General features: G+C 37.9%; 1 protein-coding gene across 1 annotated transcript in view; it reads left to right on the top strand.

Annotated features, from left to right (window-relative positions):
* Window positions 1-15,814, top strand: part of CNBD1 (cyclic nucleotide binding domain containing 1) — a 171,897-nt gene that overhangs the window by 113,528 nt on the left and 42,555 nt on the right. Inside the window, exon 9 of the mRNA XM_067467033.1 lies at window positions 15,497-15,606. Within this exon, the coding sequence (XP_067323134.1) occupies window positions 15,497-15,606 (110 nt within the window). The remainder of the gene's footprint in view (window positions 1-15,496; window positions 15,607-15,814) is intronic.

Genomic DNA, 15,814 nt, shown 5'->3' with positions numbered 1-15,814 from the left:
CTGGTCAAATAACATCAACATGATTTCAGGGAATATCCATCAATATAACCATAATCCAAATTTATGCCACAACTACATAACCAGAAGAAGAAACTGAAATAATCTGTGCTGGAGTTTAAAAGGAAATTGAACCCACACCAAAACAGGATGACTTGTTTGGATGTTTGGAACAGGAAATGTAGGAAGCCGAAAAAACAATAAAAGATTGTAAGAACATTTGGGCTAAGGTCAAGAATGAAACAGGAGATCAACTACCTGAATTTGTCGAGGGCCACAATTCATTCATCATAAACATATTCTTCAAGCAAGTTAAGAAGTGTTGGTATACATGGAATTCACTGATGGCTAATATAGAAATGAAATAGACTACATAATTGGCCGCAGAAGATAGAGAACTCAACAAAAAAGAGAACACTGTTATTGAGGAACACAAAGCCAACCATTGTGCCAAAATGCACAATGAAGGCTTTCCACATACCATGAAAAAACATGACTATTTAGAAAAGGCAATAATTTTTCGTAAGCTAGAAGACAGTAGGAAAATCAAATTGAGAGCAGTTTCCAACAATGGCTATTATTTAGCCTATTTTAGTTTCTAGATGAATTTTATTTTCTTCTTACTACAGTAATGATGTGCTAACAAAGATTAGTTCTATCCCCTTTTTCTCACACTACAGGATCACCTTCTCTCGTACAATCTGCCCCAAACACTTAAAGTCTCTGGGAGGCAGCTGGCTACTCCAGAGGTCCTTTTCATCAGCTTCCCCACAACTGTGGAACGTTCTGCCAGAAGAGATCAGACAGCTAAATGGGCTGTTGGAATTTAAAACACATTTGAAGACCCAAGCCCCTTCCACACAGCTGTATAAAATCCCACATTTTCCACTTTGAATTGCAAGATATGGCAGTGTGGACTCATATAACCCAGTTATACTTAATCAACTAAAAATCTATTATAACTACTATATGTCTTTATCCTTCATCCACTCTTTTTTCCTTCTTACCCAGTATTTCTACTCTCTGGGTTTGTGTGTTTTTAGCAATGTTGTATCTCGCCTCAAGCCATGGGAAGAGTTGGGTAAAAAATTAATAATAATAATAATAATAATAATAATAATAATAATAATAATGTGGGGAAAAGAGGATGGTGACACTGGCCTGTATGAGTAGTGAGACTACTACCCCAAAAGCTCCAGGGCATGCTAATGCATGGCAAATTCTATTTGACAGGTTTTATTCCATATTAGGTGACAAAAGTCCCTGGACATTGTCTGGATGCCCAAGAGTGCCTCATGGGCTAATTTAGAGTATATGGTCCCTGTAGATAGGCCTTGAGATGAAATAACCCAAGGGAGTCTAGCAATAGCATCATCTGTCAGGGGCGCTTTGAATGCAATTTTCCTGCTTCTTGGCAGGAGGTTGGACTGGATGAACCACAAGATCTCTTTCAAATTTATGATTCTGTTCTAGGTTCCTGTGACATCTTAGGCTGGATCTATATAATGCTGTTTCAGAATGCAGATGGAACTGTATTAAATGAGGCCCCTTCCACACAGCCCTATATCCCAGAAAATCAAGGCAGAAAATACCACAATATCTGCTTTGAACTGGGTTATCTGAGTCCACACCCACATAATGTGAGATTTTCTGCCTTGATATTCTGGGATATACGGCTGTGTGGAAGGGCCCTGAGTCTACACTGCCATATCATCCAGTTCAATGCAGTTCATAAGTATTCTGAAACTGCATTATATGGCAGTATAGATCCAGCTTTAAAGAGCTAACAGGATTCCTGTGGCATCTTAAAGGCCTGATAAATCTATGACTGCCTCAGCTATAGCTCACTACAGTCCATGTACATTCACTATATAATAAATGTTAGTCTTTAAGATCTAGATAGAGTAGAGCCATTAAATAATGGGAACTTGATAACAATTATTTTAAGTTACATTGATTCAGTGAATGTACTGTGTTTGGGGCTAACATTTCGATCTATTGGTGAACCTTTCTTTAGTTTTGTTGTTACAGATAAACATAGCTACTGTAACATTCCACTCATTGTTCTGATTTAATTTCTTGGGATGGTCCCTGGCATATTGGCAGCATGTGGAAAACACAAAATATGACATCCTTTTCCATCTCCTTTCCCCTACTTACCGGAGTACCCATTATCAAGCTCTGTGGCTTTCAACATGCAGTTGAGTTTTTAACATTCTGATCAGTGGGTGCCATGTATACATTAACCTATTGCTATTGTTCAGCATCCATGATTATTTTCAGAGTCTTGTTTATTCCAAGGGTTTTGTGAGATTGAACTAACATAGAACTGCCATATTAACATTCTGATCAGTGGGTGCCATGTATACTTCTGACTGGGTTCCAATGAGTCAAAGTTTGGGGTTTTGAGATTGCATCTGAAAAGCTTAGTTTTAACACAATTCTGTTGCCTGAGACTGGCCACAAAATATTTCAGATCAAGAGGAGTACATTTAATACAATGGAGGACCATTCCACACAGCCATATAACCCAGAATATCCGGGCAGGAAATTACACAATATCTACTTTGAACTGGGTTATCTGAGTCCACACTGCCATGTATCTCAGTTCAAAGCAGATAATGTGGGATTTTATTCAGCTGTATGGAAGGGGGCAGAAATAATGTTTTAGGATTTGATGAGAATGATAGACCTTTGCATAAAATTTATGACATTCCATCATCCAGAAAGGATGGCAATTTGACAGCCTCCTGTGTTGGCCATTTTAAGAGCATACCCCTGCAGTATTTTCATCTAGAAGATTTTAGAGAGAATGTTTTCAGAGTTCATACTATGAAGGTGAAGTATAAAATTTAAATGCAGCTGCATCAGTAAAACTAGTCTCATTTTTGTGATGTAACTAAATCCCCTTTATGGTGACTTAATAAAAAGAGCAGAAAATGTGAGGCAAGGACATCAGCCACGATATCTTAGGCCCATAAACTGATTAAATCGCTTCTTGGATGATATTCAAATGTTGCAAACTCATACTTGCTCAACACTAATTTTAAGATGCAAAAAAGCATTTAAACAACTTTTAATCCAGCCTTTTATTTATGTGTTAAGACATGGTGATTCCTTTTAATTATCATGAATTTTGCACTTTGGAGCAGCTGCAATTCTTAATTCTATGATATGGTAGGGCTGCCTCATCTCTTTAGTATTCATGAAGGACATTCATCTATCCATAGACTTCTTTGATGCTTCTCATATATATGCATGAACCCATGGTTTGAAGATACTGAAATTCACTCTTGTGCAGAGGGCCAGCAAAATGTTCAGCAGTCATCACTTAAAATATTTGAAGTAAGATTAAGTGGTTCATAATATTCATCCTTTCCCTGGACTACTGTTGTTAGAGGGGCATATTTTAACAAAGCATTTTTTTCTCCATGAATGCAGCTGTGAGCAGTGACCTTCCCATTCCTCCCTAGGTATTTAAATGTTAAGCAGTTCAAACAGAAGACTAAACTTGTATATAAGGCTATAACCTGAAAGCTTATGTGGCCATAGGGTTTGTGGAATCTACATGAAATTGCTATGCATGCAATCCCCCACCTGATGTCTAAGCTGTCTTGTCTTTCTGCTGCTGGATCAAAGTGGTCAATATTATGTTTAAAAATAATCTTTGGAAAGGGGGAAAATACTTCATTATCATTAATGTTGGAAAGGAAGGGATTCGATTCACGGGATTAACCACTGATTAATTCATCTGTTAAATCATTCATTCCTACACTGTGAGATTTACAGACAACAACGTGTTTGGTTACATTTGTTCCATCTTTGTTACAGACGTACTTCGGATAATTCTAACTTGCCTTACCCTGTGTCAAAAATGATTGTAGTAAGTATGTGTTGGGGGTGTTTCGAAAGTATTGAAACTAAAGAACACTTTGTGAGAAAGGCAGAAAAGATTAGCTAGTTCAAGGCAGGGGCAGGCAGACAAATTTGAGCTAAGTCTAAGTAGTATCACATTCTCTTCAGGCTGTTTCCCATACTCCTGTCCTTTCTTTTGGAGTGTTGACTTAACTATTATCCATTGTTCCTCCCAGGAGGTAGGCAGACAGAGCTTTCCCCATCTTTTTGAAGAACTAAAAGATATCCCTGAACAATGTCTTCTTCCTCCTCTTAAAATGTTTCATCATTTTAGGCTCCTTCAGTGAAAGAGGCAATCAAAATGTTCCTTGTTAAATTTACTTCATTATTCCAAGACGTGGGATACAATTAAGAAGAAAAAACACACTCACCAATTGCAGATTATAACAAAACTGGAATAATTCTCAATAGCAAGTTTTGACCTACAGTTTCCTGTGCCCCCAAGCCAGTATGGACATTATGGCATGGGGACCGAGGGAAGTGTAGATCAAAGAAGTAGGCCTGGGTAACAACGGAAAAATTTGTTTCTATAATCGATTCGTTTTTTGAGGGGTTTTGCGTTTTGTTATTTAAAATAATTACAAAATTTTCCTTTAAAAAAGTTCGATATTTACGAAATTTCGTAAATGTGAAAAAAATTTCAAAACAATAACGAATCGATTTCCGAAACAATAACGAATCGATTCGTTAATGGCGGACGCGACCGCGCAATACGCTAAAAAACCTCCAAAGGGGAAAGGGGGAACTTCTGAAGTTTAATTAAACCAAAAACAACTATAAAAACCCTTAGAAAACCAAAAATAACTATAAAACTTGCCCCAGACATGCGGAAATAATAACGAAACGACCTCAAAACGATAACGAAACTAATACAATAACGAAATACAAAACATTTACGAAACGATTTAAAAATTCGTTTTTTAAAAAAAATTGCTCCAGACTGGTTCGTTATCGTTTTGTAATTGAAAAATTAACGAATTTTTTAACGAATTACGAATTAACGAAACGAAACCGCCCAGCCCTACAAAGAAGTAAATCTAAAGCTCTGTGCAATAGGTAATAGCAGAAAATTGATCCAAAATTATTTTGGTTTAACTTAAAGTAGTTTACCTGAAAGCATCAAAGAGAAAGAAAGAGAGAGAGAGAGAGAGATTAAAATCAGATTAAAAAGGGAGAAAGATCAAATTATAAAATAGAAGGAAATTTAGTAATATGAGAACTGTCTCTTCATGGGAAGTCCTTATCCAAGAGCACTGACTAGCAGTATAGACACACACACACACACACACACAAACCCCAAAGATATTTTGGATTTTCAGTTTTTTGCTTGAATTAATTTTAATTTTTTTTAAAAAAAATTACTATGAAGCAGGATTTTGGGAGAGAAATGTCAATGCTTAGTACTGGACTGCCCACAGTAATGCCCCTTACTCAACATCACTGAAGTGATACATTACAAGCAAATTTGACAGCTCCTATGCCATGTGTTTTTGCTGTTCTCCAGGTATTTACTGATTCCTGAATGCAGAAGACAATCTTTGATCATCCCCCCAAAATTTATTTATTTATTTATTTATTTATTTATTTATTTATTTATGTATTTATTTGCTGTATTTGTATACCGCCTTTCTCAGCCTGTCGGAGACTCAATTTTCAAGGACTATTGAGATACTTTCTTATAAATTTATGATGGGCACAGGCAGTAGGTCCCCCTGTGTCATGCAGATGACACCCAACTCTACTACTACTTTCTGCCTAAAGCCAAGGAAGCTTTCCTGACCCTAAACCAGTGTCTGACATCAGTAATGGACTGGATGAGGGCAAGCAAATTGAAACTTAATCCAGCGCTTACACTTCACCTGAAGACACAGACCCGTAGTTTGGGGGTCCTCCTGGACTTAGCGCTGAACCTGGAGGCCCAGTTGTTCGGAGGTGGCCGGGATGGCCTTTGCAGAATTAAAGCTTGTGCACCAACTATGCCCATTCCTTGACAAGCCAGATCTGGCCACAGTGGTACATGTCTTTGTTACATCCCATCCAGATTACTGTAATGTGCTCTATGTGGGGCTGACTCTGAAGAGTGCTCGGAAACTTCAGCTGGTCCAAAGAACTGCAGCCAGGTTGCTCACTGGGGCTGGCTAAAGGGAGCGCACAACTCCCCCATTGAAGCAGCTCCACTGGCTGCCAGTTGGATACCAGGCACAATTCAAAGTACTGGTTATGATTTTTAAAGCTCTAGATGGTTCAGGTCCAGGCTATTTGGCCAAACACACCCCCTTCTACAAACCTGCCCAGGCCCTGAGATCTTGAAGAGGGGCCTTTCTCTTTCTCCCACCTCCATCTCAAGCTTGGTGGGAGTGAGAGAGCAGGCCTTCCTTTTTGGTGGTTGCCCCTCGACTCTGGAATTCCCTGCCCAGGGAAGTCAGAACAGCCCCCTCCCTGCTGTCCTTCTGGTGGCAAGCTAAAACCTTTCTTATTCAGTCAGACTTTTAAAGATGAAGGTATTTAAGACCCTCAAAGGCTTTTGTGATTTTTTGATGTTATTTTATATGTTATTATGGTTTTAACCTGGATTGTTTTCATATTAATGTTGTTTAATACTGTTTTAATAATTGTATATTTTAAGTTGTACAGAAATGCTTTTAGTTGTGAGCCACTTTGACTCTCCATTTGGAGAGAAAAAGCAGGATATAAATAAACATAGTAAACATAATAATAATAATAATAATAATAATAATAATAATAATAATAATAATAATGTCTCTCTGTTTTCAAAGGGTCTAGAAATAGGGGTGGGGTGGATAACTTCTCCAATGAATGCCAAATAGTATATGGTGACCATCAATTTCACAGCATTTTCTAGGCAAGGATTTGAAAACATACAGCAATTGATGGTTGTGTGTGTGTGTTTTTTTTTTTAAGAGATGGACACTTTTTACAATTATTTTTTACAATTAAAAAATCTAACAATCTAACAAATAATCTGCAACTATAGTTATTGGTAATTCTAGTAGCCTTGGGGATTTTATGCAATGGAAGGGTAACATATTTTTCTTTTTGGTCCATTCCCCTCCCCCAAATAAATTTGAAATGGGAGAGGCAGGCAGAGTTCATCATTAATGTTTTTGTTAATCACTGTTTAGTGTATTAGTTTGCATTTATGTTTAGTTTTAGTTTTTAGTCTTCTTTTAGTGTTTTTATATTGTGTTAGAACTTTAGCTTCATAAAGTGGCCATCATATAACTCAGCATATATATGTGTGTGTATTCCTCACCATTGTTTCCTTTTTTCTTTTGAGTATTGATTAGAATGTATTCAGTAATTTAATAATAACATTTAAAAAGGTTTACAGAGTCAAGAGCACTCCTTCTGAGAAAACCACGGGTCCATGGTTTTAAAAATGTCAGTGCATTATATAGAAAAACAACAAAATGAAAGATGTAATAGCATTGCAATCCATGTTCTGCTTTTACTGGTGTGTGCATGATGTGGCATATTCTTAGTGTCATGTACATCGTTGTACACATACTGGGATGGTGCTTGAGTATGAGGGATATTGGCAGGATCTAGATCAGTTAGTGTGCTTATGTCGTTCAACAAATTACAATATTTCATATTTTCTTTAACTTCCTTAGAAATTTGAATCTGTGACCTTGTTTAGAGCACTTTCAGTAGACTTTGAGATTACGTTCCCTTCTCTGTTAAGTAGTGGAAACTGTTGGAAATTTAAACAAAAGAAAAGGAATAGAGTATCCACACAGCATTCATTTGTTCCAAATGCTTTAAAGAGGACAATAGACAATTAGGAACTTGTTCCATGGAGAAACATTTTGTTCCAGGTATCTGGCGCATATCTAGAGTCACACCCAGCTAGCCAACAGAAGAACTCAATTTATTTGCCTGGCAGTATAAGAGAAACTGAAAGAACCTCCTGTTTATGAGATGTTTTTATTTAGTTAGGAAGTGGTCTGGATTGTGCAAGAGTGAAATCGTGTTGCTGTATGTTATTTGCTATGTGTTTATTTCTGCATCCCCGATAACAAAAAAACAACCAAAAACAACTATTTTAAATCTTTACTATGGCAATTTAGCCCCATTCAGTCATTCAAAATTAACACATGAAGAGGATTCCATCTTCTCCAGCATCATTCGCTTGAACTGGAGACTGGCAATCTGGAAAGGAGAGCTTTTTTGTGTGTGGATTCCTCATGAGCTTTGAAACTCTAAAATAAAATGGAAAGCCTTTATGCATATATAAAATACTCTTCTTCAGACTGTTCTTCTTTTCACAAGGAGAATTGCAACACAGGGGATAAGTCTTATGTCGCCCTCTCTTCTATCAGTAATTCTGGGAGATAGAAGCTTTTGTAACTAGATTGGCAATTAATTGTTGGTTTCCCTACAGTGAAGGCAGGGAGAATGTTAAAGTTTGCATTGGCCATGGCCTAGTTCCACTCCAGATTTTTATTACTTTTGCTATAAGACATTTATAACAAAACATGGAGTTTGCCCTTTAATGGTATTTCTTGGTGGTCTTCCATGCAGGTACTTAATAGGGTTGACCATACTTAGCTTCCAGTATCAAATAGGATCTGGGTCCTTCAGGTTCTTTTGATCCTATTGGGGTTTTTGTCCTACTATATTAATTGGGATGTTTTGCCTCATGTTTGTGCATTTAGGTTTACTCTTTAGTTGCACTTACATTTAACACTGGACTGTCTATAATATATGGAACAAATTATTTTTAAATCAATTTTAATAGCATTGGCTGTATAACAATTTAAAACTTTCTATTATACATAAATTTTATTTCATTTTGTTTTAACCTATACTTTAAGCTGCCTTGCATATTGGGAGACCTGAGGGATACTGAAGATAGGTAGATAGATAGAGATAGATAGATCAAACTTTCAGGATTGCAGTTGACTGTCCATAGCTCTTCAGTACAAGGAGTTCATTAGTCTTGTGGGAGTAAATTTCTGCTAAGCACTACTCATTCTATTAAACTGGGAAATTATCTTGCAAAAACCATGAGGGAAGAGAGGGACCATTATTGTGATCTTGCACCACTGCTCTTTGCTCAGAGAAATTTCCCAGTAGATTTAATCTCCAACCAATAAATGAATCATGTGCATTTCCAAAATAAAATTGCTTCCAACGCAGTGGGAGCCACATGGTTGAGCAGATGTGAGACTGCAGCTCTCAGCATTCTTCATCACTGGCTATGTTGGCTAAGGCTGCTGGGAGTGGCAGTCCAGGAATCATGGTTCCATGATTTGAAATTAACTATTTCCAAAAAAAAAAAAAAAAAAAAGGGGGGGGGGAACTGTCACTCTTGACTTTGCATCAGTATTCTGGTTCTAATATGAAAGAGTTGCAGATGCTGGACAGCTTTGCCTGATTTATTTTAGGGCTGGTCGTGTTTTCTGCTTTGCACCCCATGTTGGATGGGGTTTAGCTTCCAAATCAGTACCTTCAGAAACGATACTTCCACTTCAATACTAATTATGCCAGATCTAGGCATCAGAGAGGCAGGGGAAAGATTTACTAAGGATTTTAACAGAATGTGTTCCTGCCACCACAGGAACAGGCTCCTCTTTACTGGTTGTGTTAATTATGCAGCTGCGCAGAGTTGCTCTTCTTAATGAAAATGTTCCATGTATTTAGTTGCTCCCTGCTAGATTTTCCTACTAGACAACATGACATTTCAGAATTGTGTGAAAGAAAAAGCTATGAAGTCTATGGGGAAAGAAATAGATTTTATGGCAATCTTCTTTGAAACCAGGAGATAAAGAGAAAGTAATATCTGTTGGAATTCCGTTCACCACCAGCAGGGATGTAGCTCATTAGATCTGTTGATGTATGATGGAGAGGAAGTTGAGAGGAATTTTCCCCCTATCATAATGCTAGAATCTGTGGTCATCCTATGAAGTGAAACAGTGGGGAATATAGGACAGACTACTTTTCACAATGCAATCAAACTGTGGAATTTGCTTCCTGGAGATGTAGTGATGGCCGCCAGCATGGATGGCTTTAAAAGGGGCTTATGAAAAAAGAGTGCAAGTTAAGTCATTTAGTGGCTATGAGTCTTGATGGTTCTACATTATCTTGAGTACCAGGAGCAATCTGCCTCTGGAAAGTAATTGTTGGGCAATAGCAGCAGGATAGTGAGATTGATCTGTGCCCTACTTGTGGCCTTACCGCAAGCATCCAAGATTATCCACATGGGTGGCTGGAGCAGTGATATATTTCCTTTCTGATGATTCAAAGTACACAAACTTTGTTTTATGCAACCAATTATTAAAAATATTGTGCATTCAGTCGACAGTTACATTCAGTCTACGTGTTTATGAAACATAGATGTATTTTGTCTTTGAATGTGAGTGCAATTGCCAAAATATGTATATGCAAGTATACCAAAAATTTAAAAATCCAAAATACAGAACACTTCTGGCCTCAAGTATTTTGGATAAGGGATCCTCAACCTGTACTGGAGTTCTGGAGTTTCTCCTAAAACTCCAGGGCAACTCTTACTATTTGGTAGAGTCATATGGCTGCCTCTAACAGAGGATTTGAGAAGTGACAAAAACAAAAAATAATTAGTTCTATAATGTAATATTATTGTTTTTTCATTGCCAGGGAGGGAGAGACATGCCTGCAGGGTTTTCTGCCATCTGTGCAAAAATAACTTTGCCAGCATTAGAAATATTAAACCAAAGTCCAGTGGCAAACTTCAGTTTTCATAGCTAGCTTCCTTCCCTTCCCTTCAGCTCTGCATTACACCAATAACCTGCTCAAAAAGGATTGACATCTCTCGTTTTCAGGGTTTTTAAGGTGTATTGGTGACTGTAGGATGAATGTGGAAATCCCTGAGTAACAGAAGCAATGGGACACTGCAGAAATGACCTTGTTGTATGCTGGGTTATATAACTGAGTTTGTTGGGTGCTGATCTGCTGCAGACAGCAAAATATCCCAGCACATCCTTAGATGATGACTCGGTATGTTCAAAATGGCCTTCTCTAGCATTCTGTTGGTGGTATCAATAGACAAAAGTACAATATGATCCTGTATATGACTTCATATAACTGTTGTAGAGGAAGTATGATCTCCCCAAGCAATGATCCACAATCTTTTCAAGGTTCCTCTATCCGCTCCCCCATTTACTTGCTAATGGAGAGCAAGTGGTTTTGGAGGAGCATCTGACTATGTTGCTATAGCTATTGTTTGTTTGTTTGTTTGTTTGTTTGTTTGTTTATTTACAGTATTTATATTCCACATTTCTCACCCTTCAAGGGACTCAGGGCAGATTACAATGTACATCTACATGGCAAACATTCAATCCCATAGACATACAACATATATAGATAGACACACAGAGGCAATGTAACATTGCAGCTTCGTGAGGGTATTCTGGCCACCAGGGGAGCTGTTACTTCACCGTCTATTTGTGACACTGATGGAGTACTTCCTCATTCTTTTGCTTGCTTTCTGGAGATTTTATGACATTGTAAATTAGTTAAATTAGCCTTCCTGCATAAGCGGTACCTAAATTTCCTACTTGACAGATGCAACTGTCTTTTGGGCTGCAAAGGTTGACGGCAAGTGACACAGATGGTCGTAAGCTCACTCCAACCTGGGCTGGCTTCGAACTCATGACCTTTCAGTCAGTAGTGATCTTAATGCAGCTGACTTCCAGCCAGTTGTGCCACAGTGCTGGTGCTAGACACAGAACAAAAAAGGCATCATCCAGGACTGCCTCCCTCTCCTCCTCCTCCTCCTCCTCCTCCTCCTCCTCCTCCTCCTCCTCCTCTGGTCCCTGAGGATGATATTATTTTGCATCTGACTATAGGGGAATATACTCTTGAAACTTATGCTTTTATCAGCTATTCAATGCCCATTAAGGTGGTAGTCACATAGAAGATAGTTGAGTCCTCTATGGGGGTTAAAGGAGACATGGCATAATTCCACCTGGATGGAATTTTATGCTACACTTCCCAGTGTAGTGTCTCTTGACAGAATAGAAAATATATTTCAGTTTATACTGGGTTTAGGAGGGTGAGCACCACTTTGCATATTGCTCCAAAGAAGTGAGGAACAATGCATTAGTGACTCACACATTGTCTTTCCACATTTTTAGATTTTGTGTAAAGGTGAGTTACATAGCTGAATTGTGTGGACTCATTTTATTCAGTATACAGGCATAGTCTCATTGACCTATCAACAGTCTTTCTTACCACTGATCATGGAATCTTTCTGGAACAGTTCTGTGGACTGACATATATATTAGATTGCTTATTTTTCTACCTTCAGGGTCATTATAGGAGAATAAAACCAGCAAACTTCTGTGCAGCTTTAGGGCAGTGATGCTGTGGGATTTAATAATTTTCCTATTTTTCATCACATGAATCTCTGAGGGGAATAAAAGGATACCACATAAAGAAAGCCATTTCAATTTTAATTTGTAAATGGAACTCAGAGAAGAAAGAAGAACAAAATGCACTGTGGCAACAAGATTGTTATATACCACTTGGAGGAGACCATTTTGGTTGAACAAGGGGAAGAAGAGAGTCAAGATGAAAGGACCCAGTTCAAGCCAGAAGAGGCTGATAGGAAGGAGCAGGGCCTGATCCATCACAGATAGCAGCTGCAGATAAGGAAGAGGAGGAGGAGGCAGTGTCAGTAGCAGAGGCACTTTACCCTCTCAAGTGGCACAAACTAGATTTGTAAATATATGTGGTGTTCCTCTGCTAATTGTTTTGGAATGAAGATGTGCTCATCTGGGCTCTCAATCAGGACAAATATGAAGGTGGTCTGCAGTTTCCTCCGTTGCATTTGACAGAGTGTCTGGAAGCTGTGATGAGTTGCATGACTGGAATAAATAGAAACTGACAAGGTGTAGATTCTATGGATGGCTAATTCCAGAATCCAGGAATTAGGTAGACTGTATAAGAAAATGTAGCACTTTCTTTGACAGATAGGGATGTAGTCTGAGGGGACTCTTCAGTTCCAACTGAAGGACCTTGTTGGCAAAAAATAGTTATGGTCACCTAACATTGGTCTGTCAACTCCAACGATCACAGTTTACACTCCCAAACATATATCAGACATCCTGTTGTTCTTGGTTTTGTGCTATCATCAGTCAGGCAGAATATGTTCTTCAAAAAGTTTATTAGCTGAGATGGAACACATGCTGGGATTGCATTTATGGTGTTATTTTATGTAGTGAATCCTAAACAAAATTGAGGGGTGTTATATAAAAATGTAGCTTTTAACAATGTCATTTTTCTACTGCCGCCTAGTCCATTTGAAACTTAGAGTCACCTTGGCCTTTATGGTACAGCCACTATTTTGTTATAAGTTGTCCATAAATCTGGGTTAGATGATGAGTGGTGCTAAGCTCACAGCCATTTTTGCATCAATGAGCTGTCACAAAGGAGCATATAATGGCAGCATTATACTTTGAAAGCATCTGCGTTTATTATTGCTATTTTTTTCCAGCCACGGAAAAATGTTTGGTGCCAACTCAAGCTGAGCGATCCAGCTGGTGTAATGCAGGAGATTCATAGCTTCATTGATTTCTACAGAGCTTTGCTCTTGTATACTTGCATCAAATAAAAGTTTGCAATGATTTTGTGCTACTCCACTTTGCTAGAGTCTGATTTTCTAGCTGTTTAGTCTGGCCAATTTGTGTGGCTTCTTCTTCCCATTTTCCATTTGTACTGTCCTAATGAACAATTGCCAATGCCTTTCATGTATTTGATGTGTGAGGACCAAATATTAATTTTTTCAAAAGCTTTTCTCTCTCTTTTCTTTTTCTACCTTCCTTCCTTCCTTTTAATCAGCTCTGGGTAGACTGGGAAGAATGAAATGTGAAGCTGATCTCCCACCCCACAGAGTAGTTTGGAAATGGCCCAGCCACTGTTTGAACCTGGAAAAACTCCATTGGCACCAGAACACTATTTTTTTTCCCCAAAATGAAATTCTGGATGAATTCAGACACATCTGTGTTATGTGCACTTCTGGGCAGGAAATGCTAATTTGGAAAGAAATGCTCTTCAACTTGGAAAAGAATAAGAGCTTATTAAGAAAGCAGGATTGTCTAGGGCTGAATAAACTAAATCTTAAGGTCTCATTTGGATGCACACCTTTTCATGTTGAGAGTATATTCCATTAAAGATAACAATAAACATCACAATATTTCATAGTGAATCTGGAATTACTTCTATCCCAAATGTGTATTAATTAAAACCATATTAAGTATAAACAAAATTCAGAGAAGATAGAAAAGATTTTCTCATATCTCTCATCTGATTATTTTATATATGCAGGGGGTACTTAAATCCTTTAGGACAAAGCAATTTAAATCTATAACTAAAAATTGGTTAATACCAAGGAAATCAACAATTGCATGCTTTCGAGTAATTTTCAACTTATGTCAACCCTAAGGTGAACATGTCATGAGGTTTTTGTTGGCAAGATTTGATCAAAGGGATTTGCTCATAGCTCTGAGGCGGAGAAAGTGTGACTTGCCCAATACTACCCAGTGTGTTTCCATAACTGAAGCAGGATTCAAACCTCAGTCTCCCAGAATCTTACTACCTCTTTACATGGACTATCTTTTGGTGGTGGCAGCAGTTTTGCCACAGACCTCACCAGCTCCCATCACACCCCAGAGAAGTAGTTCCAGGTGGCTCCATGGTGAAACTGCCAAAAAAACCTGTGCTATTGCCAAAAAATAGGTGGCAGCAAAAGACAGGGGCAACCTGTCTTTTCATAGAAATTGAATGGTCAGCACCACCTGCCTGACATTTCTCCTTGTGTGATGTGGTAGGGGGGAAGCTGGGATGGTGCAGGGCATGGGATAAGTTCCCATGCCCCATTGGTGGATGCTACCATGATTGCCGTGATCAGCAGCAGTCTTCAGCTATTCCAGCAGCATTGTGAGGAGGTCCCTACATTCAAACCACAATAACATACTTGATGTAACCGGTTTGCAACATGGAAAGATGTGAGATATGTGTATATGGGTACAACTTTCTTGAGTTACAGCTTTTATTCATCTGGGAAGTATTAGTATTACTGCATATTTCAAAACTGATAGGAAGTTTTTACATTGGCCTTATATGCCTTTTTAACAGGGCAGATATACTTCAGTCTTTGCTCTCTTCCCACTATTAGGTAAAGACCTTTTATTTTAAACAGATATTTAATCAGTAACTAGTTTTATAGATGGAATTTTTAATGGCATATGCACACATGCTTTACTTGTATTCTTATTGGAATGTTATTGCAGTGTTTTCAATGATATTATAAAGTTTTAAAATATTTGTGTTCTAATTTGTTATTTTTTTTTAAAAAAAAAAATCTCACCAGGCTTCTAGGTATGCCTTCTTGTGTCTCATGCAAGTCATGATATAGATTAACAAATAAATGAATAGTAAGATTCTGAGGTAAAATTCTTTTAAAGAATCACTAGAAAAATTGCTTAATTTGACATATACTAAAATATATAAAAACACTTAGGAATTGGCTCCCCCTCCCCCCACACACATCTATTGGTCATTGTTGTTCTTTTTGTTACAGTGTTTATGAAAGGAGGAGAAATCAGCGAATATATTGGATTCATTAAATCTGGACACTGCAATGCTTACCGAGTAATTCCAGCCCTTGTGAAGCTGCCTCTAGGGAAAATGGTAAGGAATTACATTTCCCTAGGGTATCTTCTCCGATATCTACTCTGATATCCTAGATTTCCTTACTTAGTCATTGAAGGTGTTTTCATGAATAATAAAAAGCAAAGATAAGAATAGGAGAACATGGAAAGTTCTCTTTAAGCTTTTACACCATAAAGGAAAAGAAAAAAGAATCTTGCTGCAATGATTATTTACAACTATACCTTCT

This window comes from Anolis sagrei, chromosome 4 (genome assembly GCF_037176765.1).
Source record: "Anolis sagrei isolate rAnoSag1 chromosome 4, rAnoSag1.mat, whole genome shotgun sequence".
In the NCBI taxonomy this organism is placed as follows: domain Eukaryota; kingdom Metazoa; phylum Chordata; class Lepidosauria; order Squamata; family Dactyloidae; genus Anolis; species Anolis sagrei.
The sequence above is the reverse complement of the archived record's forward strand: the minus strand, read 5'-3'. Positions and strand labels throughout refer to the sequence as shown.